This window comes from Pimephales promelas, chromosome 9 (assembly GCF_988280905.1).
Source record: "Pimephales promelas chromosome 9, fPimPro1.hap1.1, whole genome shotgun sequence".
NCBI classification, from domain to species: domain Eukaryota; kingdom Metazoa; phylum Chordata; class Actinopteri; order Cypriniformes; family Leuciscidae; genus Pimephales; species Pimephales promelas.
Window position 1 is genome coordinate 21,509,066 of NC_142777.1, and position 27,427 is coordinate 21,536,492.

A 27,427-nucleotide genomic window follows, 5' to 3' on the forward strand; every position below is an offset into this window, starting at 1 on the left:
TAGCTTTAGAGAAAGCACTTGGATGATGTATACAGCCAATCGTACACACCATCCAACCCAAACACACACTCAGTCTGATCTACTTTCGAAACAAACACGGCACTTATTTAAACCATAACCGGGTTGGCGATTCTGGACTTTACAGACATGGAGGAATAAAACCCAGCTGACGTGAAATGCTGAGTGGAAACCTATGAAGTCCGTTCTTATGAACACACACACACACACACAAAAAAAAATACACTGAAGGGAAGTTATTTGAATATTAATAACTTGAGCGTCTTCCCCCGATGGCAGGCAGACGGAGATCCTGAAAGCAGTGTCTTTAAAGTCCTATGGCAGTTTTCTGCTCTCTTGTTCAAATTCGTACAAACACACATCCTCTTCCTCTCTCAGCCGGTCTTATCTCGTGTGAAGGGTGAGTAGGGCGAGCAGGAGCGCTGCCACTGCCAGTGCCAGACTGCAGGGTGCCAACCGTGTACCGCTAGAGGGCTGGGTTCCAGCATTAAGCTTGATGCCAGGTTTAACGGGCACTGGGGTGGAGAAGTAGATGTCGTTGTCACCGTCACAAGAGGGCGAGTCGCAGCCACTTCCGCTTTCCTCTCCGCTGCCGGCATCCTCTGAAAGACAGATAAACGTTAAAAGCGAGGCTTGGATGATGGCATGATATAAATTTAACCACAGCCATTGTGGCTCAAATGAAGTAACGTGCAGAAGCCGATGCCTCGTACCATTGACAAATGAGATGTCAGTGCCAGTGTAAGCAGCTTTAAGCCAGCTGGTCATTTCCTTCAGCACTGCTATTTGCCGCCGAATCACCATGTCTGGTTTGGTGATGTCAACTTCCACATCAGGATTAGACACCTGATTGGCTAAGCCGTTACCCATGACGATGGATTCGTACCTGCACGTGAGGAAAAGGAGGAACAGTTGAGTGGGCTGTCAAATGTTGCAGTTTGAGTGTGAAGTCATTTTTCTGTATCTGGTCCAATGACCATTAAGAGTGTCTTAACACTGTAAAAAGAGTTCAATTGACTTGATTTAATAATAAAAAAATAAAAAAGAGGAAACCCATTACCTTAAATTTATTAAGTAAATAAACTTAATGTGTAATTGATCAAATTAAATTATGTGTATTCCACATTTCCACATAACTTCATTTTTTCAATTACGCATCAATTGTATTTTCTTAATTCTAAGGCAATGGATTTCCTCACTCTTTTTTTATGTCAATTGATCTTTACGGTGTAAAAAAGCTCTTTGAAATGTTAGTTTCACATGGTTTTATAAAAACTTGGTCGCACTTTATATTAGGTGTCTGTAACTACCACTTGGATAAAAAAAAAAAAATGTTAGGTACAATGTATTATTGTGTATATAGTATTGCAAAACACATTTGCTGCTACTGAGGTGGGACCGGGTGGGTTTCAGGGTGAGTTGAGGTGTAAAAAGAAGGGTGAACAGTCTAATTATAGAAATAAATTACAGCTGTAATTACATGCAGGTATTGTCAAATGTACAAGTAGAATATAAAAACATTAAATGTACACGCAATAGAGGGGTGAGTCTGGGACGCCAGAGTCACTGTCTTCAAGTTTTTAACATCTACTCTCGTGTACTGGAAATCATTATGAACAGCAGCTATGCTAATTATTTCCCATTTGCTTTTCTGCTGTTATCTCGGGACGTTAGTCCAGAGGAAAATGGCGTTCGTTAGCTCCAGTTTGTATTCAGCCTCTCACGGAGACTTCAGATGCCCCAACACCTGCGAAGAGACGACTCAACGCCAGCGATATGTTATGCCCTAAATTATTACATGATTAACTAAATGTATTTTTTCTATGTACATTTCTGAAATACACTTTCGGTAAAGCTGCTTTGAAACAATATGTATTGTGAAAAGCGCTATGCAAATACATTTGATTTGAATTGAATTGAACAACCTTACTTACTCGTTAGTGCCTAGTAGTAATGGTGTGTTCTATTATTTATCCGTCTCGGAGATCCGAATCGGAAGACAGACGTTGCCTAGCAACACGCCCCCTTTCCTAGGATTTTTACCTCTCGGACATCGGACAACCGCGAGGACACCGAGCAAGAATTCCGTTTCGGAATTCAAGATGGCTTTTTGACTTGTAAGTATGAATTGTTTACATTGTTTTTGAACCGCTTTGTTTTTTTAAATGACGATTATAATCACTTGCTAACAAGCATTTTGCTTGCAAGCATTGCTAACAGAAGATTAACATTAAATAAAGTGAACATTTTCAAGTTCAAATGGTTGCGTTTTGATAAGGTGTAGTCATAATTTTTTTTTTTATGTAAGCGCTAAATCACAATTTCGTCCATTTGGCGTCCATTTTTTTCTCCGACTCGGACGCGCAAAACATAATAGAACGCTTAAGTGTGGAGTGTGGACATGACGTCACATCGGAGGTCCGAGTCGGTTCGTTGGCTATAATATAACGCACCATAAGGACATTTAAGTAGCTTTTATAAATGTACCTTAAGAAAAAAACATCACTGGTGTGAATCCTGAGACAAAACAATGGCGATGAGATATTTTAAGATACTTAAGACACTTTAGACTGGCACTAGCTTTAGCCTTGTCTGTGAAACCAGAAGAAAGACGACATAAAGTGGGACAAAAAGGTTTTTTTTTTTTTACATTTTTCATGGTAAAAGAAATGAATGTTTCAATTTAATTATTTAAAAAAAAAAAACTTATGTAGTTTAACAAGTGAAAGTAATACCATATTTTATTCTTATCCCACAAGTGTTCACATTTTATTTTCAAAAATGTTTTTATATAGCTTTTCCATGGCAATTTTTTTATTATTTAAATTTGAGTTATTAATTAAGTAAAGTAACTTAATTAACCCTAAACCTTTCTTAAATTCATAGATCCAGAAAAAAAGAAAAAAAAAAGAAGGAAAAAAAAAAACCCACCTGCTTTTGGCTGTCCCATTCCAGCATTCATCACCGGTGGAAATCCGGTCTCCAACACACACCGTGTCCGGCAGGGTGGACCAGAACTTCTTGGCGTGCTTCAGTTTCTTCTTGACATCGGTCAACTAAAGGAAACAACCCGTTTGTTACAAATGTTCCATTCAGATCTGGTAGATTCAACATGTTTTTAAAGAAAGTGTCTGGAAGGGTTATGTGTGGTAATAATGGAAACTCTTATCCTCACCAGTCGGTCCAGGCTGGTGCCAGCGGCAGTGGTGGGTCTGGCCTCAGGGCTGTAGGGTCGGAAACGGCCAGGGAAGCCTGAGTCTTTAGAAGAGCGCCGAGTGCGGAAACTGCTGAGTTTGGGCTGCCCACAACCCTGAAACACCTAAAACATAATATATATAGATATATATATATATATAAACCATATATACATACACACACACACACACACACACACATATACATATACATATATATATATATAGTTGTCCTAAGATAAGAATGAGAATTGTTATTGCTCAAAATTCAGGTATAACTTTGATGAAAGGTTTTGATCCACTTTAAATATTGACTACTGTGTGTGTAAATAAATACTGACTACTGACTACTTTAAATATTGACTACTGTCTGTGTTCAGTGTATGTACATCATTTTGAAAAGAAATTAAAAAAAAAAAAAAAAAAAAAAAAAAAATCACACCTTCTGTGAGACCTGTATGCTGTTCTCCTGCATGTTCATGATGGCGTCGGAAATCTTGACGTCTATGGGGTCCATGACAGACTCAAAGTTAAAAGGTCCCTCTAGCCTCTCAGCGAGACCCAACATGGAATCTAAAATAGAAAATAAATGCATTAATGAGAGGAACACCCACAAAACAATCTATTTCAATACAACATTTTCAAAAACCAATGCACAAAAAATAAGTTATTTCCACCACAAGAGGGCAGCATACAGTCATCGGTCCAGGCTAAGTTCATGAACAGCTTGTAAAACAGAAAGAGGCCTGAAAAAGGCGCCCCAATTAAGGTTCTCTCAAAAGCTGACAAGCAAAGTGAGCAAAGCCAGTCCCAAAGTCCCGCAAGCCAGTAACACTTTGCGAGAGCACATGAGAATGGGACCTGGGACCACACGGCCTTCAGAGCCACAAGAGGCCCAAAACACTTCATGAAACAGATGCAAGGATAAAAACAGAGCTGCTCCTCAGCTTTCACTCCTAATTCAAGAGAGCAAGAGCAAGTGAACAAGAGGAAACCATTTTAATGTGACCTGCTCATTTTAAATCTGTGCTTATTATACTCCTCTGCTGCTTAGTTTGGAAAACTGGCTCCATTACATCTAGTAATGGTTCAGTAATCAATCAATTACTTGAGTCCCTTAAAACTCTCTTACCCAGGAAGTTATTCCACTCTGTGTCCAGATCAGCCTGATTGGCCAGGCAGCCTCGCATGACGTTGAGACAGTAGTTCTTGCAGGGCTTCAGTGCCACCTGGCCGGTACAGTACGGGCAGTATAACATCTTCATAGCTGCACGCACGCAGTTCGGAGAGGCGTTTACCTGAGAGACAAGTTGAACAAGAAGATTGTTATTGAGCAGTCAGCAAAACAGACAACGGAGGAAATGGTTAATGAGTCTGTTAAACCACTGAACAGTGATTAGTGACCCCACCACCGTTTATAAGGTCACTGCAGCTGAACTTGTGTTTACTCCATTTGTCATTGGAGGTTCAATTGCTTCTGCTAGCTCACTACACACACACAGAGAAGCCTTGGCCTCTGATCTTTTAATGCTGGGAGATAAGGCCCGATGGGTCCATCCAGGTGTCCACCTTCACATGCTGATAAACCCAACAGAAAACCTGTACTTTTGAACTCTGTTGTCCCTGAGCTCTGACTCGCTTAAACAACAAGTTAATGCTAGGGCTGGGTATTAATTAAGATTCAGATTTACAAACTTTTGATTTGATTCTGATAGTTTTATATTTTATTCTAATTCACTGGGGTGTGTCAGTTTTGCAAACATCATTATTATTAAACAAATTAAAAAAAAACTATTTTCTAATGCTGTAACTTAAACAGGCCAGTGTTTAAAACAGATTCAAACTGATTCTTTTTTTAATTTTCCTTATTTATATATTACATCATTAACTAATACTAAACGAAAAATTAAAAACCATTAAAAACATTTTTGTTAATTAAAAATGAAGCACAAATAAAATGGTTACATAAAAATAAATGAAAAAAAAAAACTTCAAAGGCTCAAGCTCAACTATAATTACTAATAAATAAATTGAAATTAAACATTAAATCTCATTGCTATGCCTTTTAATTCACTTTATAAATCAAACCAACTGGTCATGTGTTTAATTCACTACAACAACTGCACATTAGAGTCTTTTGTTCAAAAAATACCAGACCACAAACTGTGGTGAAATATCACTACTTTTGCTGTGGCGCCAAAGATTTAATAACAGCAGCACAGATTCATTAGCAGGGGCAACTCCAAAAAACAAAACAAAAAACAAACGCATGCTTCTCACCGTGGAGACTTTGCCCACCACATCGGGCATGAGCGCCAGGCCGCGGGTGAACGTGCGGACAGCGATGAAGGAACGAGTCAACTGCAGGCGGAGCTTGCGTGGAACATCACCGAAGGGTTTGAGCTGCTCCATGTGTCTGCTGACGCACTCCATGTACGAGTCACTGAACTCATACTGGACATTGACCAGTCGGAACATGCGCTCCAGAAGCTCCGTCCAGAAGTCCGCAAGCATGTCGTCCAGGTTGACAGCGCTGCTCCCGTGGCTGTAGTAGCGCTGTAGATCACGGAAGAATCGCTCGAAGAGCTCTGCGTTCTTCACGTACATCAAGCCGTAGGTCCGCACAAACATGTCGTTGAGAGATTTCTCTGCATTGCTCAACAGCTCTCTGAAGAACTCTGAGAAAAAAAGAAAAATATCAAGAGAGTTGGTTAGTTTTTAAATGCAGCAAAATTGAAGTTTTTTTTTCAAGAATCATCACATCAGTTTTTTTTTAAATCACCACAGACTGTCAAACTCCAAAAAGAACAAATTAAAGCACATAAAATGTACAAAAAAGAAGACGGAAGACATTTTAAGTCTTCTGCAGCCATTTGATCACTTTATGAGAGGAACAGATTGACAGTAATTTTTCACTGTTAATTTCAACTGCGACTCAAATAAAATATGGTGCATGTTTGAAATCATGATTTTTGGTTATGAGATGCTCAAAAACCAATAACGATGGATGAAGTTCAACCTGTCAGTTACACTGTAAAGAAGTGATCAGTTGACTTAACTTTAAAAAAAGTGAGGAAACCTGTTGCCATAAAATTAAGTAAATAAACTTTGCATAATTGAAAAAAATTAAAAAAGTTTTATGTGGAATTGTTAAATTCACATAACATAATTTTTTCAATCACACTTACTTCTAAGTTTATTACTTACTTCTAAGGGATCATTTTTTTTCTCATCACTTTTTACAGTTTAATCAAGTTAATGTACTACTGTATGTCTTCAGATAACTTGGAATAAAGGCAATATCATCCAGACTACAATTACAGTCCTTTCACGGTGATTTTTTAACCCTAAAACCGTATTCTGGACAAATGTGGGCAAAACAGTTTTGATTTATTGTTAAAAAATTCTTCCCTTGATTTGGCTACTTTTCCTAAGTTTGCCTCCTGAACACACACTTTTTTTGGACTCAATTTTACAATGTTAAGTGGGTGAAAAAAAACCTCCTTAATCTTGTATTTGGGTCAAAAATGGGCACCCATAGAAATGAATGGGAAAAACTGTAATTTAGAGCATTCTAAAATAAGCCAAAATAAGACACCAGATGACAGCAAAGTCACTTCATCTTTAGGTTTTAGCTCTAATAACTTATTGGAATGACATTTTAAAGTAGTTAAAAAATAAAACATAAAAATAAGCATAATTTACCTTTACATAGAAAATATGGTACTTTTTGAAGTAAATAAATTCACCATAAAAAAACCACCATAAATGGAGAGACAAAACTTTATCGAAGACAGTGATAACATTTATAATAAATAAATAATTAGGATCACACCTGAGTCCTCTGTGCCCACATTTGTCCAAAATTACAGGATTAAGGGCTATAAAGTGAATACTTGTACACAGATGTGGCAACAATAAACTGTCAAAAAACATCTCGATAAGGACTTAATAACTGGAGCAACATGGCAGGGAGTAAATGACAGCAATTCTCATTTTTGAGTGACCTACTGCTTTGACATTCATTAATTGTAGATTAAGAAACTTTTGAAAATGAGTATCTTTAAAGTACTCTTGCATAAGAAATAGAATCCAAAATAGAAAATGATATCTCTTCATCTCATCTTTAAAAGAATGTGCACTTACTGGCCCTTAACATGACAGGTTTGATTTTGAGCGCACACGTAACATGGAACAGAGTGAGCGAGCAGAAAGACTTCACTTTAGAAAAAGCACACAGACCGTCAACTTCAACGCGTATAAAATGAATTGTTATTAACTTTGGAACTTCAGCTGGCAATGTGTCCATGACTTTGTCATTACAATGACACTCGAGAGACAGCGATTTAGTGCTCCGCAGAGCCCTCTGCCTAACTCGCTCTCACTGACTGGAAAACCTCCCAGATCTGCCAGGGAGGCCAGAAAAGCATACGCTTATTATCTAAACAGATTAATGCATATTCCATTTGACCCAATGCAAGGTTTTCACTCGCTACGTTCCAGGAAAATAACTTTTGTGTTTAAGGAGAAAGAGCTGAGAGCGCAGAAAGGATGAAGGGCAGCTCGTGGTTCCAATAGGTAACGTCTCGCCCATCAAGCCGGCTGAGGCTGACCGCTATCAATGGCATTTTCCTGTTGTCACATTCCATTCGCTTTTCTTTCTCTCCGCACCGCTCCCGCTCCTTCCTTCAGAAGGCTTCTCAATAGGATTACTGAATAATGCCGACTCCCCTCCCCGAAAACGGACCTGTACCCCCCTGAAACCCCTCACTCTCACTGACTCTCCTGCTTTCAGTTCATCAGTGGCTTCTGAAGGCTCTCTTCATTGGAGACGGGGAACAATGCCCTACTTCATCCTGTGGAATGTCAGGCCCCCCCCTTCCCTCCCAGCCTCCCCAAATAATCCAGCCCCGCTCTCCCATGAAACTCTCTCTCCCGGCCCAGCAAACCCTACTTTCTTAATCTGAACAAAATGAGAATTCCATAGAAATGCTTCACATCTCTTCCCGCGCTCACACACGCTCGCCCCACAAAGCGCGCCATTTGTTTTTTTGCCTTTGTATCACCTCTCTCCTCCCGCTAAAAGCCTGCCAGCCCACAGCACAGATGACCAGTGCATAATGAGTGAGACTTTGAAGTGTTAAGTGGCCATGAATCTGAAAGCGTTGTATGGTGTTCTCGTAAAACCGCCTTTCACAACCCATGGGCTTCATCGACACAAACAAGACACCTCGGGTTTATAAACAAACAAAACTTACTGTGCAGCTGTCAATTCCAATTTGAGCGAACACAAAGTCAGCTGAATGATGAGAGGTGTGTGTTCATGTGAGAGACGGACAGGGGAATGCGAGTGTATTCAAGGGCTTTTCTAAATGCCCCCATCCTGCTGTGTAACCACGGATACCGGAAACACCGCAGCCCTCGCATTTAGCTCCCCTCCCACGAGTGGCCCTCGGCCCCTGGCCCCACACAGGGAGAGAGATAGAAGGCACCCAGCTCCACGCTCCATTGACAGAGATTAAACCTTAAGGGCCACCGCACCCGCCTTCCTCCAGATCCAAAGGAATGCCAGGGCTGTCACAAGTTTAAAGTCGGGGGTGGGGAGGGGGAGAGGTGATGATGAGGAGGAGAATATTTTCCAGGTCTGCACGTTTGAAAGAGATGATCTCTTTTTTATCACTCCATTATTCAGAAAAAAACTGTCAACAGCCATAAAACAAATCCATTTTCACCCTGATATAGGAACAAACCCCTCAGTAAAAAAACTTAAGAATATAGATAGGAATACAACTGGAAAGTTTGGTGTATGTAAGTGCTGCTGAAGTGGAGATGTCTAGCTCAGACAGAGTATGAGAGGGAAAAAACATTTTGAGAAAACGGGCTTTAAAGAATTGTATTGTAAAAATTCATACTTTTTTAGTGGAAACAACTATTTACAGACAAAATACTAGCTTATCAAATCATTAGCAACAACAATACAAACCACCTAAAACACATCAAAACTTTTAACACAGCATATATGGCCTTGAACATAACCCCAGTATAAAACAGTGTACACAATTGCATGTAGAATTGCCACCCAGGCCTGTATGCCGTCTAATTTCCCATGCCTGCTCGATATGAAGCCTGATATGTGTGCTTGGAGGACACAGACAGTCAGACTGTTTTTGTCTTCTCCGAGATGATTTTTGAACTCCCGCAGTAATGTCAGCACAACTCGAGATGCATCTGAACAAATCATGTTTTCAAAAATTGACATCAGCCAATGAGATTTCGCTTTTAGAGTTAAATGCCCCATTGTACTTTCACGATTGGTTGAAAAAAAAAAAAAAACTGTTTCGGCTGGCCGCGTCTCCCCTTAAGGGATACATAGATGTTATCACTTTTTATGGAAAAAAAATCCAATATGAAAACCATATGAGCTAACATAAATAGAAAGAGTGCATGTCTCAAAACAGCATTTAAAAAAAAAATTGTAAAAGATATTTTCTTTTATCATGGACACTCGTCACTGACCCATTAACAGTTGTTTATAAAGCAAAGTAAGTCACTCAACATCCACCTTCCCCCACGCCTCTTCCGCTTTACATCCTTCCCAGCTTAACTGCTGAGATTTTGGGACCCAGTGTAGTAAGCGTTACAGTTGGAGGGGCATTACTCAGGCGTCCTACTTCGTCATTAAAAGAGACTTTATGTTACATGGGAGTCTGCCAACAAGCAGGCTGTGGACCTCCCTTCTGATTTTTCCATTCAAAAGACTTTTCTGCATCGGAGTAGAAATGCGAGTGAAAGGTTACGGGAGGGTGTTGCTGGGAGAACTACAGAACCATGTTACACTATCTATGAGGAGGAATGGAAAAGGGGTGTTTAGACTCACACTTCAACAAATGCCTCACAAAGGTCCCAAAACTCTTGAGTGCTCAAACATGTTCCTCAGACATCCAAAGGAGGGAAAATTCCAGACTTATTCACTGTCCCACCCTCCACACTAGCTTACTCCTCTACTCACCCCCCTTTGATAACTACTCTTTATCCCAGGCAGTAATTGTTCCCCATTTGTGCCAATTAGTTGCTCAGCTTCTTTCTTTCCCTGTGGGACTTCAAACCCCCCTGCGGAGCTGTAGAGGATGAGAATTTGGTAGGGGGTTAATCCTGATTCTTGCAGTGAAGTCGGAGATCCGCCAGACAGGGTCACCTAGACCCAGACCGGACGCACTGGGAGAAACAAACACACCAAGCTCTGGAGGGAGAACTATTTCTGGTAGGGGACTTAATTGCCCATGACTCCATCCTCGAGGCTTCCAACCCGCCTCCAACCCAACCAAACTCACTTAAGAGTGTGCGCGCTTAAATTCATTTCATCTTAATGACATCTAACCACTGTGTTGATAGTGAACATGTTCTAGAGTATTTCCTGCTCAACAAGTTGTGTGTAGTCATTTAGCCTTCATTATCATCTCCAACTACTATAAATACAGTCACGTCTGCATCCTGTAGGCCTGTCCAGCACAGAGACAGAACCGTCTGTCAAAATGAAAATCTTCCGTGGCAAAAAACTTTTATAAACTCTCAAAGAGACTCAAGCATCTCATTTACACCTTAGACATTTCAATAGTGAAGAAAATACTTATGCTTCACAATGAAAGAACTCATTGAGAATGTCTTTGTTTGCAAGCATAAAAGCTACTGGTATTTTAAGGCCGTTTAGCTCATTAAGTCACATGCCAGGGTCTAGTGCACATTTAACGCAGACTGGCGATTCAGAGCGTATTCCCACGGTAAAAGTTCAAAAGACCTGAGAATCTGGAGATGGAGGAGAAATGAAAGGCATAACAGACTTATGGCAGAGAAAAAAAAGGGGGAGAACGGGGACAAAAGGCAGCAGAGAAAAAGAGCAGAGGAGGCGGGCGGGATCTGGCCACCGCCGCATTCCGACACGTCACATTCCTGCTCACATCTGGCTGCAATACACACCATCCCTGTTACCATTCACTCCCTGAAGTCTCACTTTCTTTTTACATTCACACAAACAGCCAATCTTGAGAGCAGACCAAGTCACCTTTCACTTCCATCAATGTTCCCTGCAAACATCACCTCAGATTCTGTTCCCTTCCTCTGTAAAAGATGTTACTTCACTACCAAGATGCTATAATGAATGTAAATATTAATACATGCCTTATGAACCAGTCTATTATTATTATTAAACATTAACAACAACAAAATAAAATAAAAACAACTTTTACATAGCAAAAATAAATATGCTATTTTTATCAATAATAATCTTTGATGTAACAAAAACAATTATTTTTATTAATAATATTATTAATATTAAACATAGACAAAAATACAGCATTTTATATATTTTAAATAAAAGTCAAATGATTATTTTATTATATTAATTAAACATCATTAAAAAAAACTTTTATTTTTAAAAACACAAGTGGAATAAGTGTTTAGTAGCATATATTGTATTTGCTGTGGTGCTGGAATTAATAGAGAGAATAATTAGTTTCACTGTTATTGGGTTTGACTATTGAATTTTTCCTATTGTGACAACACTAGTATATGTACAAACACTCACGTTATCATCAGATGTCAATAGTATGCCTCAAAAAACATGATCATAACACACCTCAAGCTCTCAAAAAAACGCTCGGCTGCTCTGACAGCGTAACAGAGCTTTGGCAAAGCTGGATGGCCACATGCGAGTTAACATGGGTCTCATTTACAAATAGCTGTGGCTGAGAGCGGATGGGTGCCGAATCATGTGTGACTGGAGGGAGATGTGCCATCAGCACTTCATTTATCCTTCTTTGACTGTCTAGTCTCTGACCATCAATCCAAACACCATCTCACCATTTCATCTGAGCCCGTTATAGTCCTGGCTCATTTAAATCTCTTTCAGCAACCCAAAGGGATGTTTTGCATTCAAAATATCCCTTGATGAACTCAAGCTGGGCTGATCCAGATGCATGTGACCAGGTTTGTCTCACTTTTCCCTATTTGACACGCTTTTTATGACATGACATTTTACGGCATGAAGAGAAGACATAAAACATGCATTATAAAGCAGGCCAGATTGTGTGTGTGCCAGCAGAGTATCTGCGGGGTTTTCCCCTCCTGAATGAGTCAGCAGTGTCCATGCATGTTCCCATGCACCCCTCTGCCCTGCACTAGAGAAACCTAATCCCTCAGCCTGAAATTCACTGCCACATATGCATTGCAGAGGGGAAGCCAGGCCTCTACATGTGTGTGTGGTCTGTCTGCAAGGCTGAGAGAGTGTGTGTGTGTGTGTGTGTGTGTGTGTGGCAGATGACTGTGGGATGTTGAGGGACAGGTGGAGAGATGGACATATAGACTGTGAGTCTGGCAGCCGGGGGTGTCTGTCAAACTCACTGTAGCAGTGTATGGAGGGGGATCAACAACTGAACTGATGAACCAACAATTTTGCAAAACTTGTTTTAAATGACAAACAAAACATTCTGATTGGTTAGATTCGTAAGAGCTGTACTGACGGTCAAAGTGATTGTGTCTCTGGGTGAAGGTGTTTTGTAGATTGGAGCTGAGCTGATGAACGGGGGCTTTCAGGTCCGTGCGGCTCTGCTGACTTAACTTCTCCTCCATCTCCAGAGTACAGCAGGAGAAACCTTGAGGACAAACCTTCAGATGGTCCCCTGAAATCACAGACAGAGAGAAAATTAATGTAAAGTTCTGCCATGACAAAAATGCAACCAGAGGGATAAGAACATGAGCTGGAAAAGGACATGGTGGAATGTTAAAATAAATAAAGAAAGAAAAGTTTATTTTCAAAGTTTATTTTTAAAGTGTATTTAAGTGTTAAAGGGATACTCCACTTTTTTTTTTTTTTTTTTTACCACTCCCTCAGAGTTAAAAAGTTGAGTTTTGCCGTTTTCGAATCCATTCAGACGATTTTCTGATATTTAGAAGAATATCAGTAACCAGTTTCTGGTCTCATTGACTTCCATAGTAGGAAAAAATATATACTATGGAAGTCAATGAGACCAGAAACTGTCTGGTTACTGATATTCTTCTAAATATCAGAAAATAAGCTGAATACATTCAAATACAGGAAAACCCAACTGTTTAACTCTGGGGGAGTGGTAAAATGAGCCTTTCCCCCCAAAAAAAGTGGAGTATCCCTTTAACAATTTTACAAACTATTGTTTTTTATGTTTACCTTTATGATTACATTATAAAGTATAAATTAAAATTATTATTATTGTTATTAAATTATTTAATTAAATGTTTATTTTTACCTTTTTTTATTCTTCGAGATCTGAATAACTGCTATGCAATGTCATTTTTAAATAGAGGCATTTTCAGTAACGGTCTCAGACTTTTGGAACCTACTGTATAATGCAATATAATGCTTTAACAACATAAAAGCTGTTTTACAATGCCAATAAAAACTTTTGAATCTCAAATGCTAGAAGCAAGTCCTTTCATTTACCTTGGCAACCCGAAATCTGAAAACCTAATTTCTGATACAAATCAAACAAAGGACAGAACTGAAGGCAATGTGCATACAGAATAAAGTGAGCTGACAAGCCACAGGCATCCTAGATGAAAGGCAAAAACTGAATATTCAAGACCCTGTGGACACAAGTTTCAGTAGTTCTGAGGGAACCCGGGCTTTCTTCGCGATTCACCCCATCAGAGAACAAGTCTGCACCGCGGTCGACAAGTGAACGGCACAGATGGACAGCGAGCGGCTGGATTAAACAAGGCGTCACATTAACATGGGGAGTGCGAGCAGGGCGGACTGTGAAGTCGCAGCTGCAATAATGTTTTGTTTTTCTTTCTTTTTTTAATGTGGTTGCTGGAATTCATGAGAACACAAGGGTCCTTTCAGTGGACTGGACTCCGACCGGCGGTTTGGCTACCCCTGCTGCTGTTCAGCAGGACTAGCCACTCTCGACTGAGAGACCCCTGCTCTCCATTCCTCAATATGCTTATACATTCATCTCCATGAATGTCATTTTTATTCTGCGAAATTCATACGATTTTGAAGGCCATCATGTTCCTGTCAGAGATTAAATTAGACCCCCCTCCCCCACCATCCCAAGTTATAATGTTTGCTACACCTGTAGGATTGACAAACTTGCTCGGTGTCTGTAAACGGGCGCAGTGCATTCTGTCATGTGCACAATATCTGTGGCACGACTCGTATCGTAACATCTGCTGAACACATCGGCGTGGGTGAAAAGAGAGTAGCTGTTGAGAGCTTACAAATAATCACCATCTCGCAAAATATCCAAGAGGAATTGTCACTGAACACTGCCAGGGCTTGTTTTACACAGGCTGTGCAGGAAGGAGTCACACTGTATATGCAGTTGCACTTAACATGCATCCCAATGGCTCGCTTTTTAACAAAGAGGCCAATCTATGATCATAATAAAACTGGTATTGACTGGGGTGTCATTACTTAACTGACTTCTCAACCAAACAGTTGAGCACATTTTGAGTCACTATATTTTATTGAGAGGAGTACCTAACTTAACTCAAGCCATATCTATCATCTGGCTGAGGTATATTATAAAAAAAAATAATAATAATAAAAAAAAAATAAAAAAAAAATCCACTAGATTTCACAGTGTCAATCAACAGCACTTGTCACAACACTTCTTCTAACATGGATGTCAGAAATGAATAAATCACCCCAACCATGTGAACAGTTTTTGGTGAAGTTTTGCAAGCAAAGCATAATTTTTTTACATATTACACTGTAAGAGCCTTAACTTTACAAAATTATGTTACTTGGTGCTATGAAAAAACTTTGGTATATTTTTAATATTTTTTCAAAAACATGCTCAACCAAACGGTTGATTTTGGCACATAAAGGTTAATTGTCACCGCCCTTTCTGAGAATGGACATTACAATGCTTTAAAACTTGTGTAATTCAAATATGCTTTGGAATAAAGACATAAGTTTAGTCTTGTTTTAAAGAAAACACTCTTACTTTTACTTCAGATTATTGCTGAAGTAAAAACACTTCAAAAAACAAAAGTATGAAAAAGTTATGGAAGTTTTAAATTTACATTAAATCAAATACTGTACTAAATATTTTTTACATTTATATAAAATATATATTTTCCAAAATATTTTACTATAAATATTTAAAAAATCTATAAAATTACTATAAAATCAAAGCCATATATCTAACCAACTTGTGTTCCAAATTTGAAGTTGATATCACAAAAAATTGAAGTTCTCATTAGATTTTGTTTAGGTGTAATACAAAAAAGGACATAAATTACATTGAATTTAATTGTATGCATTCTGCTGTAACAAATTCATAAATTTCTGTCCAAATATCACTTCTGTTGCAAAATATGGAACCTTGAGACTTTCTGACAATGTGTTTTGTCAAGATTAGAAAAGGTTTTGACCATGGGCAATGAAAAAGTATGGCTAAGTACGTGTATGAATTCCGGTACCGTTTATTACCATTAAGTGACATCTCAAGCATTTGGTAGAGGCCGATATTTAAAAAATTATGGGATGTGTTGAAAAAAAATACATTTAATGGGGTTACTACCGACATAAGATAAGAAATGCAAACAAAAAAAAATTCCATCACTTTTTTCTTGGTGCAGATTTCAAAGGGATTTATTCCATCAGAATTGAAAACTATAAACAAAAATTACAGCTTCATACACATAAGGAGTCTCAGAAATGAGTCTAAAGCTGAGAAAGAGCAGCACCTTCACCCTGTCGCAGCCCCAGACCAGCTGTACCCCTCAACTACACTGGGACCCCTTCCAAATCACACTCGCTTTCACACACTTTGCATCAGGTACATACAAGACCAGTACATCATATCTCAGCTCAACAGACAGCTCTTTGTATACAGGCATTTGGAGAGAGAGAGAACCTAACCTGAAAAAGCAAAGCAAATATTCTAGAGAAAACATTGAAAATGGAGCCAAATTTAAAGGTCTTACAAATTACTGAACAGGGAAAACAATTCTGAATCTTTGACCATTTCAATAGAGCCCATTAACTAATCAAAACAAAACCAATGAAGGGAATTTAGTGAAGATTTTTTTAAAGCAATTTCAGGTTTAATTCAACGTGTTACAATGTGTCGCAATTTTATACATACTATAAAACATTACATTTCTGTAATTTCTGCAGCACCAAAAGAAATATTGGCCCATTGAAACATATAATCAATATGTCTATCTTTTAAGGGGCCAATTCAATATCCCTGCAAAAGCTAATCTGGGCAGAAATCCATCACACGCATAAGGGAGGCTTCTGCGATTTCATGTTGCTTTAACGCAAGGCCAAACTTTGACAGAAATAAGATCCATTTCCATTCACATGTGATCCTTAGGAGTACACCACCTGACTATAAATCTGGAAGAGGGATTTGTTATTGCTGTCTCCAAATAAGTCACTTCCTGTTGCTGTTCTGGAGGCCCAAGAACATTCTGTTTTTCTGACGGATGAAGGGATGGAAATTGCCCTGTGGACAAAACCCAGATTAGTCCTGACACCCCCCGTTCCCCTCTCTCCTTCTTACTAGGCCACGATGGGCCTTCGGCCCCAGACAGACTTCAGCCTCCATAACCCCACGCTGCTAGCCAGCAGGCTTAACCACCAGGGTTAAAGGTTAACAGCCACTCCTCTGAGAGAGGCCATGCACTGTGACCCTGCTAGGGGTTTGACCAGCAAGACCCACCACCCACACATATTACACGCACACTCACACTCAATCACAGGCCGGACCCACTGAGTCAGGAGTCATAAATTCTCCGGGGGATTATTTCAGGCCGCCCGCCACTATAAATCGCTCTGGCCACCACATCAACATGCCATTGCCAAAAGAAACCGAGTAATGGGCTTCCCTTGTCTGCCTAATAAGACATATGTGGAAACCTCCACATGCCAGCATGAGTGTCATCAACACCATTGCTTCAACAACCATCATTTCAGGTGGATATGAGCCATGGAGAATCATCATTCAGCTTCTTATTTGAAAAATAAACAATTTTCCTCAATAGACCAGACTGAGAGACATTCAATCTATTCTAGAGAAACCAAACAAGATTTCTACAAAAAAGAAAGTGTACATGCAGCAGTACACATAGTTAATATTTGCCATTTAAAATATAACTGACAGAAATGATGCGTGTTTGAATATTTGCATGCTAAACTGCAATTCATTCATGCATTTATTTGCATACTGAATTGTCTTTGACAAATGGCCTTACAAAAGACACCATATTTAATTTCCATGAATTAAAACAAGGCTGAAGGATGAAAGTACACTATTTAAAGTGCGGTCACATTTAACTGACACAAAGGAAAATCCTGGTGGGAAAAAAAAACCCTGAAATTGTGTTGTGAAAATTATATGTGCCATTGGAACAGATGTGGACATCGATCCCTCAGAGCTTTGTTTTTGGCAAATTATTTTAGTATTATTGTAATGATCCACAAGGAACAGAGGAATCCATTTGCAGCTTTATTAGACAGAGTCGTACAGGCAGGATCAAGACGGGGCAGACAGAGCAATGCAGACAAGACAGAGGGATAATCAAGATGCAGGCAGAGATCAGGGCAGGCAGCAATAATCGTGATCAGGAAACAGTCCGAGTTCAGGCCAGGCAGAAAACAATCGAGAGGGAGTCAAACAGTCCAAAGTCCAAAACCAGAGAATCAGAATCAGGGGTATAAACGCTCAGAAATGTTCACCAGGGCAAAACAAGACTTCGCACTGGTGTGGTGTGTGGAAGTGGCTTTTATGTGTGTGTGCTAATGCGGTGCAGGTGTGTGACGCAATCAGTCCCAGGTAAGAGGTATGATGGGAATTTGAGTTCAAAGCCAATGGTTAATACTCTGGTGAAGGCTCCCTCTGGTGGCGGAGAGGAGACGGAGCGGGAGCCTCCATTGTAACAGAGCCCCCCCCCTGCGAGCGGCTCCTGACGCGAGGAGGCAATTGTCGTCGGGGTCTCCCACGGGGTCGAGGGGCCGGTTTCTCCGGATACGTCCTATGAAACTCTTCCGTGAGAGTGGGGTCCAGGATATCTCTTGAGTTGACCCAGGACTGTTCCTCCGGACCGTACCCCTCCCAATCGACCAGATACTGGAGAATATTACCCCGACGTCTGGAATCCAGCAACTTGTGCACCTTGTACGCCTCCTCGCCGTCGACCAGAAAGGCAGGAGGGCCCCGGGAGGTGGCCCCCTCCTCCGCTTCTCCCCTCGGACCACCAGCGGGTTTCAACAGGGACACATGAAAAGTGGGAGATATGCGGTAGTTAGCGGGCAGGTCTAATCGAAATGATACAGGTGAAACTTGTCTTATAATTTGAAAGGGGCCAACATACCTGGGACTGAGCTTGCGACATGGAAGTCTGAGTCGAAGATCCTTGGTGGACAACCATACCCACTGACCCGCCTGGTATTCGGGAGCTGGACGGCGATGACGGTTGGCCTGTTGTTCTTGGCGCCGTACTGCATGCCGCAGATGAGTGTGTGCTTGATCCCAAACCTCTTCACTCTTTTGAAGCCACTCCGTGACAGACGGGAGTTCTGTGGGTTCACCGGACCAGGGAAATAGAGGTGGTTGAAATCCGAGGATGCATTTGAATGGTGTTATGCCAGTTGCTGGTTTGATGAGGGAATTTTGGGCATATTCGGCCCAGAATAGATATCGGTTCCAATCTTCTTGGTGTTGCTGACAATAGGTGCGTAGGAAACGTATGATGTCCTGATTGAGGCGTTCGGTTTGACCGTTGGATTGTGGGTGGTACCCGGAGGTAAGACTTATGTTCACATTGAGGTTCTTGAAGAATGCAGTCCAGACTCGGGAGGTGAATTGTGGTCCACGGTCCGACACGATGTCTTCAGGTAAACCATAAAAACGGAAGACTTGATTACACAGGATTTCGGCAGTTTCAAGAGCTGTGGGGAGTTTAGGTAGGGGGACCAGTCGGCATGCTTTGGAAAATCTATCTACTATGGTGAGAATGGTGGTGTTGCCTTGGGAATTCGGGAGGTCGGTGATGAAATCGATGGCTATGTGTGACCAAGGTCGTTGTGGTGTGGGTAGAGGACAGAGAAGACCAGAGGGTAGTGTTCGAGGTGATTTTGAAGTTTGACATTCGGTGCAGTTTTGGATGTGTGTTATGGCATCTGCGGTTAGGGTGGGCCACCAAAACCGGTTCTGGAGCAGATGAATGGTGGCGTTGATTCCAGGGTGACCAGAGCTGGGATTGGAGTGGACTTGGTCAAGAAGACGGGGTCGAAAGGCATCTGGGACGAAGAGGAGATCGGCGGGACATTCAACAGGTGCTGGGTTCTGGACATTGGCATTCTGGATCTCTGTCATGACATCCCACTGAACAGGAGCTAGTAGTAATTTCTCACCAAGTACCCTTTCTGGATTGGGATTTGAGTTCGTCTCTTCAGTTTGCCGAGATAGAGCATCAGCCTTTGTATTCTTGGATCCGGGACGGTAGGTGACAGTGAAGTTGAATCTAGTGAAGAAGAGAGCCCATCTGGCTTGGCGGGGATTGAGGCGTTTGGCTGATCGTAGATATTCCAGATTTTTATGGTCTGTGAGTACAATGAATGGTTCGATTGCCCCTTCCAGCCAATGACGCCATTCTTCCAATGCTAACTTCATGGCTAGTAGTTCACGGTTGCCCACATCATAGTTGCGTTCAGCCGGGGAGAGTTTACGGGAAAAGAAGGCACATGGAAACATTTTGGCTGGATTCCCTTGACGTTGTGAGAGGATGGCCCCCACCCCTGTGTTGGAAGCGTCCACTTCGACAATGAACTGGCGTTCGGGATCCGGATGGCGCAGAATGGGTGCAGTAGTGAAACGTTTCTTGAGTTCTTGAAAGGCCTGTTGTGCTTCGGTGTTCCATGAAATGCGAGACGTGTGTCGTTTGGTTAGGGCGGTTAGAGGGGCGGTGATTAAACTGAAGTTTCTGATGAATCTTCTGTAGAAGTTTGCAAAGCCCAGGAATCTCTGTAGTTCCTTCACTGTTTGTGGTATTGGCCAATCCACTACTCCTCTCACCTTCTTCTCATCCATTGCGACCCCATCCTGACTGATAACATATCCCAGGAAGGATATACTGGTCTGATGAAACTCACACTTCTCCATTTTGGCGTACAGATGAAATTGAATTAATCGTTGAAGGACCGATCTGACATGTTGGACGTGCTCTTCAAGTGAATTGGAATAGATTAGGATGTCATCAATGTAAACTATCACCCATCTGTCCAGCATATCTCGGAAAACATCATTCATGAATGCCTGGAAGACTGAAGGACTGTTGGACAAGCCGAAAGGCATAACTGAGTACTCATAGTGCCCACTAGTGGTGGAGAAAGCAGTTTTCCACTCGTCTCCCTCACGGATGCGAATCAGGTTGTAAGCGTTACGTAGATCGAGCTTGGTATAATATTTGGCTTGTCGAAGTTGTTCTAATGCTGCAGGTACCAGAGGCAGTGGATAGCGGTATTTGACTGTTATATCATTTAGTCCTCGATAATCAATGCAGGGTCTGAGTCCTCCATCTTTTTTCTTTACGAAGAAGAACCCGGCTGCGGCAGGTGAGGTTGATGGTCGAATGAAACCCTTAGCGAGTTCTTCCTCGATGTATTGCTTCATGGCTTCGGACTCAGGTCTGGATAACGGGAAAATTCTCCCTTTTGGGGGAGTAGCACCGGGAATCAAATCTATGGCACAGTCAGTGGGGCGATGTTCAGGAAGTTGTGAAGCCTTTTCCTTACTGAATGCCTCTATGAGATCTGCATAGTCAGAGGGTAATGATTCGAGTTCGGGCATTTTCGTGCAGGATGCTGAAATGGACTGGGTTATTTTGGTGACCTTGGTTAAACATCGATTCTGGCAGGTTTCATCCCAGCGAATAATCTCACCTTCTCTCCAAGAAATATGAGGGTTATGAGTCCGGAGCCATGGATATCCCAGAATGATAGAGTGAAGAGGAGCGTGAATGACGTAGAATTGGATGTTTTCAGAATGTAAAGATCCTATGTCCATCCTGATGTCAGCAGTGATACATTGGATCTTTCCCTCTCCGATGGGATGCCCATCTAGCGCTTCCACTGTTAGAAGAGAATGACATGGGTTCAATTTGATGTTATACTGTTCGGCGAATGATTGAGACATGAAATTTCCAGCGGCTCCAGAGTCAATAAAGGCTATAGTATCAAACACTTGTTCCTGAATGGTTAATCGAACTGGAATGGAGAGGTTATTATATGACTTTCCCTTCTTTGCTGGCGAATTCACCGGAGAATAATGAGAGGATGGTCGTACAGGACAGGAGAGCTTCATGTGTCCAGGTTGGCCGCAGTACATGCACAATCGGTTCTGATATCTGCGTTCTCGTTCCTCTGGAGAAATGGGTGTGAAACCCAACTGCATAGGCTCATGAGGGGTTGGTGCCCGGAGAAAAGCTCGGTTAGTTGCCCGGGGGTTACGTCGAGCACGGATCAGACTGTCGACTTGAATTGCCAGAGAAATATACTCATTCAAACCTCTCCCCTCATCGCGACAGGCTAGCTCGGACTGGAGTTCTGGGGTAAGTCCTCTTCGAAAGAGCGTTTTTAAAGTGTCTTCGACCCAGTTGGTCTGTGCAGCGAGCGTGCGAAAAGTTAGTGCATAATCAGCGGCGGTGTCCCTTCCCTGTGTGAGATTTAACAGTTGTTCTCCTGCATCCCCTTCTCCTGTGGTATGCTCGAAAACTTGTCGAAACTGGCGGGTAAATTCTTGAAAAGTGGTAAAGGTGTTCCCCTCTGGTTTCCAGATGGCCGTAGCCCACTCCAATGCTCTGCCGGTGAGCAGCGAGCATACGAATGCAATACGACTCCCGTGATTGGGGTAGAGTGCAGGTTGTTGCTCGACGAAGATAGTGCATTGTAGTAGAAACCCTTTACATTTACTTGGTGTGCCATCAAATTTATCAGGAAAAGCGAGCCGTGGATTGACTGATGTACTCACATTTACGGTAGGGACTATCGGAGATGGAGGGGATTCGGGCGGATTGGGTGTGGCACCGACAGCGGTGCGAAGCTCCTGCATCCCCTGTACAAGCTGTTCAGTGAGTGTGGTTAGATGGCTGAGCTGCTGGTGGTGTAGATCCAAACGGGAAGCTTGAGTGGTGAGTTCGGTGGTTAACTGTAGGACCGCTGCTGGATTAGAAGTTGGCGAAGTCTTCTGTAATGATCCACAAGGAACAGAGGAATCCATTTGCAGCTTTATTAGACAGAGTCGTACAGGCAGGATCAAGACGGGGCAGACAGAGCAATGCAGACAAGACAGAGGGATAATCAAGATGCAGGCAGAGATCAGGGCAGGCAGCAATAATCGTGATCAGGAAACAGTCCGAGTTCAGGCCAGGCAGAAAACAATCGAGAGGGAGTCAAACAGTCCAAAGTCCAAAACCAGAGAATCAGAATCAGGGGTATAAACGCTCAGAAATGTTCACCAGGGCAAAACAAGACTTCGCACTGGTGTGGTGTGTGGAAGTGGCTTTTATGTGTGTGTGCTAATGCGGTGCAGGTGTGTGACGCAATCAGTCCCAGGTAAGAGGTATGATGGGAATTTGAGTTCAAAGCCAATGGTTAATACTCTGGTGAAGGCTCCCTCTGGTGGCGGAGAGGAGACGGAGCGGGAGCCTCCATTGTAACAATTATTTAAATATACCATACTAAGTTTTAGTGATTCTGTTGTGTGCTTTAGTCATTTATTTTATTTTTATGTATAGCTTTCATTTATTGTAATTTTATTTTTAATAATAGTACTTCAACTTAAAAATATTTTAGTTATTCAGTTTATTTTTTTTAAATTTATGTTTTTCATCTAATCTAATCTTTTTAATTTTATTTTATTAAATTACCAAATATGATTGTTCATATGTTTAGTTCAATATCAAGCAACACTAAGGTGAACTGTCAAGAAAGTAATGTCATGTTCACTCTCAGTGATAAGTGACATTCAAAATGGATGTGACAACATGATTCACACATTACTGTGAGAGTTTACAACAAAGCAACATGGCCAACATCCCAACACCAGAGCCATCTTTACACTAACACAAGCTGCAATTACCACAGAAGGAGGGGAACTACTATTTTTCCCTGTTGTGAAATGGGGTTCAAGTCGGCCCGACCTAACTAAATCACGTTTGTTGTTTTAGCTAGTTTTCAGGACAGATAACCACAACTTGCAGATAAAACATCAAACCTTGAGGGGAAATGCTCCAAATGAGTATTTCTTGAAATCGTTGTGGAATGAGGATTTACTCCCCCACCTTTTGGCATACAAGACGCCTGTGCATTGCTATTACCTTTGAGATGAGAGTGGTTTATTGAGATAAAAGGCAGAGCGAAATTAAGCACAGACATTTCAGACCGATAAAAGCTGAATATTTGATTTCTAAATCATAGCCTTCCTATTATATGGTTGTCTCCTCCAAAATGCCTTGCATGTTCAGACGTGTCCCTGCCAAAGCACTCTCCTGCCTTCACACCATCTGCATGAAGACAGATCTCAGCCCTCTTCTCTCTGTGTGGCCTGAGGCTATCTTTGGACTGTCCATCCTTCATTTAAAGACTCATGAATACAGGGTGGAGGAAGGAGAGCCCTCACAATGACTCCTCACAATCGCCCCCTTCTCTTAATTCTGTCTGATAGCCTGAATGGGGATGGGCCTTGATAACAACAACATGCAACACCTCTGAAGCATTTATAAAACACAATAAACTTGGATATAGAGTGCTTTACAAGAATGACAAGATGCAGGAAAAATTATATATTTATATTTTTAAAGGAACTCTTGGTAATCAGTATAGGGCTGTGGGTTATTGAACATTCACAAAATATCTGAAAAGATTTTGCTGTCAACAATGACATCATGACAGCTTAAGGCCAGGGTATACTTTATTTTCCATGTTACGCTCCATCAACGCGGATATCCGCGGACACAGATGGCCGAACTATTCTATGGACTTGATGCACTTATTTCATCATTAAGTTTCCAAAAGGGCATTTCATTGCACTAGACTAATGTAATGATGAAATGCTGTGATGACAACCCTTCCTTGTGTAAGAATCTACAAATAAAATGGTTTGATAGTTTCAAGGATTTAAAATTTCAATAGACAAAATGAGATGGTAAATTCAAACGGCCCATTACAATGTATTGTTTCAATACTCGGACTCAACAACTTGATAGCATAAGTACCTAAAGGCATTTTTCATATTAAAGTAAATATTGACGCCTATAGCTAAATAATTTTCAATTAAAAAATGTCTCATATCATTTAAATACCAAAAAAAAAAAAAAAAAATAAATAAATCAAAGCCATGTTTTCCAGTAATTTATTTAACAAAATTAGATTTTAATTACTTTGTTGAAATGATTCCTTTGAGAGAAAAAAAATACATAAATGTAAAGTGTAAACCAGATCTTTTTTATTGCCCAGACTTAGTCACCTTTAGAACTAAATCTTTATTTAATTCAACCCTAAAAGTCTGAAAACTTTGGATCACTCAACGTGCATGAGACCACAACTGGCGTCTTGTTCATAAGGAAACAGCTTGTGCTCTCTATTAATAGAGTTGTACAGAAGGTAAAGATACAACTCCTCAGGTTTTCATTGTGCGGTTCCCACCGCAATGGGAGCGCATTCAAACTGGAAAACTGTAACAGGAACCCATTATTAGAGAGCAACTGCTCATATGGCGGTAATAAAGAGGGAAATTACTTTCTCTTTTTCTCCAAATCTAATCCAGCATCTCTCAAACACTGCCATGACAAGTTTACAACACTATTGCCAGCACAATGATGCCTTTCAGAGACTTGCAATAAACGTAGGGCGGCTAAATGGAAATGACAGCAGAGCTGGCCGGTGCATACGATCACTAAACAAAATGGTGGATGATATGTCAAGGGGGTCATTTAATGGCACTTGGAGTGAAGCACTGAGAAAAACAGTTCTTGGTAAGGAGGCACTTAACACTTACATGTAGGCCATATTGTCCTGTAACGTCATCAGATGTAATGAGACGAGCTTTTACTTGCTCACTGTTAGTCTGTATGACTACCTCTTTCCCTTCTTAACATATTCAACACTTTAGCAGTATTTTATTTTTCGCATTTTTGAGCACTTATGTTAGTCTGGGTTTCTTGTTTTAGGGTTTCTTGTTTAACTACATGAAGTTTTTGCTATTGTACCTTTAAAGTTGAAGTGTATAATTATTTTTGGATGTTAAAAAACCTCAAATGTAGTCAAATGCTTCAACTAAGTAAGCTATTCATGAACCTGGAAAAGATTCCCTCAAACTCTGTGGCATGATTAAAAAAAAACATTGCTATGCTTGTTGACATTTTAAGACCAAGCTAAGCCAATGTTGTGCATTTGGCACAGGGCTATGTTTGCTGATCAATGAAAGACTGTTCAGGAAACTGGAAAATGCTGAATTCCAATGTGCAAATGATATCTATTTTGACATCTCTGATGTTGATTATAATAATGATAATTATTATTAGTAGCAGCATGTTTTAATCAATTATAAAAATTAATTTAATAATCAATAAAATAAATCAAAATTGAGTGATTCACTCTGGAACGTGCAGCGCTTCAGACTATACAGTTATTTAGTTACATTATCATTCGATTTTAAAATAATCATAATTGCAACAAGCTGTACTATAGCTGCATCTCCAATTTATTCATTTTCAATTTAAATTCAATATAATTTAGATTTACATCAATTCAAAAACCCCTTTCTGTTCCCTCATGAACCCCCATTTGGCAAACTGTGAACTGGAGCATTGAATAAAAAAATGCATTAATGTGAGCAGTCATAATAGACTGATAGTTCTGACATCATAAACATGGCCCACTTTTTCCACTTAGTTTCCATAAATAAGCTTGACAAACTTTAGAGTTTGTCTTAGGGGTGTAACGGTACATGTATTCGTATTGAACCGTTTCGGTTCGAGGCTTCCGGTTCGGTACGCATACAAACCGAACGATTGCTTGGACCATTTTTCTTGCCGGCAAAATTCGTGCTGACGCGGCCAACACAACGTTGCGCAACATCCAAATGGCAAGCGTAATGAAAGCAGAATGAAACTGCGCTCCTCGTTATGTGCTTCACGGATCGTTTAGCAGTTCGGACCAGCAACATCTGTGCAGCGCGAGCCGATCTCGATCAAGCAACACTGTTACCACACCGCGCTAAGAGATCCGGTAAAGAAAACATTTGAATTCGCCACTGAGGTAATAACATCGCTGCGAGATCTAGTGAGATGCATTCACATTTCTCCGTTATTAACCGTAGATCTCTATTAGATCAAACAGCGCTGTCATGGAAACCAGGAGAAACATTGTGCCGTGAATGAACTAGTACTTTACGTCCACAGACCAGCAACATTCACCATGGATTTAATATAGTAACACTAACTGGAACCAGTTTGGCTGGAATGGTGAAATGCTTTCAAGTACTTCACACATCTTTTTCCAGCACTTCAAAATTCAAATATTATATAAATAAATATATATTTAAATGTTATTTTTAATGTGATGACCAAAACATTATTTGTTCATCCTTCAAAGATGACCCCCATTTATAAACCTGAAGATTTCAAGATCTAGGAAAACTCACACTTATTTAAAAAAAAATGTTCTTTAAACAAATAGGACATTTCTCTGGCATTTCTTTCTTTTTGCTGTATCGAAAACGTACCGAACCGTGACTTTAAAACCGAGGTACGTACCGAACCGTGATTTTTGTGTACCGTTACACCCTAAGAGATCAAACTCATTTTAAAAGATCATCTATTTTCCCAAAAAAAGGGCAATGTGCTCATGCGCATTCTGTTGATGCTGTTTAACATGCTAACAGCCTTGATCACAGAGGTAAAGGGAAGGGGGTGATTCAAAAAGCTCTGAGACTGTGCTCAAGGACACATTCCTCAGGTCTAACACTATAAAAACATCAGCAAAAAAAACTCTTCACGGGTCTGTTGACCTACAATTAGAGTGATGTTTTTCCAATCCATCCCCCCTTTCCATTCCTGATATATCCTCCTCCTACTATTCCCTGATCTTCTGAGGCCACATTTACAGGTTACACTACTGATCCTAAGCCAAGCATTTTCCATAGTAGGTTGTTACTTGCTCCATCTGG

General features: G+C 40.7%; 1 protein-coding gene across 1 annotated transcript in view; it reads right to left on the minus strand.

Moving 5' to 3' along the window:
- Positions 1-254: 254 nt before the first annotated feature.
- The window catches only part of gpc4 (glypican 4), a 43,021-nt gene continuing 15,848 nt past the window's right edge, over positions 255-27,427 (minus strand). Inside the window, exons 2-9 of the mRNA XM_039665702.2 lie at positions 12,728-12,886; positions 5,493-5,890; positions 4,345-4,510; positions 3,655-3,785; positions 3,194-3,337; positions 2,950-3,074; positions 732-904; positions 255-620 (exon numbers count right to left, since the gene is read on the minus strand). Of these exons, the coding sequence (XP_039521636.2) occupies positions 403-620; positions 732-904; positions 2,950-3,074; positions 3,194-3,337; positions 3,655-3,785; positions 4,345-4,510; positions 5,493-5,890; positions 12,728-12,886 (1,514 nt within the window). The 3' untranslated portion in view covers positions 255-402. The remainder of the gene's footprint in view (positions 621-731; positions 905-2,949; positions 3,075-3,193; positions 3,338-3,654; positions 3,786-4,344; positions 4,511-5,492; positions 5,891-12,727; positions 12,887-27,427) is intronic.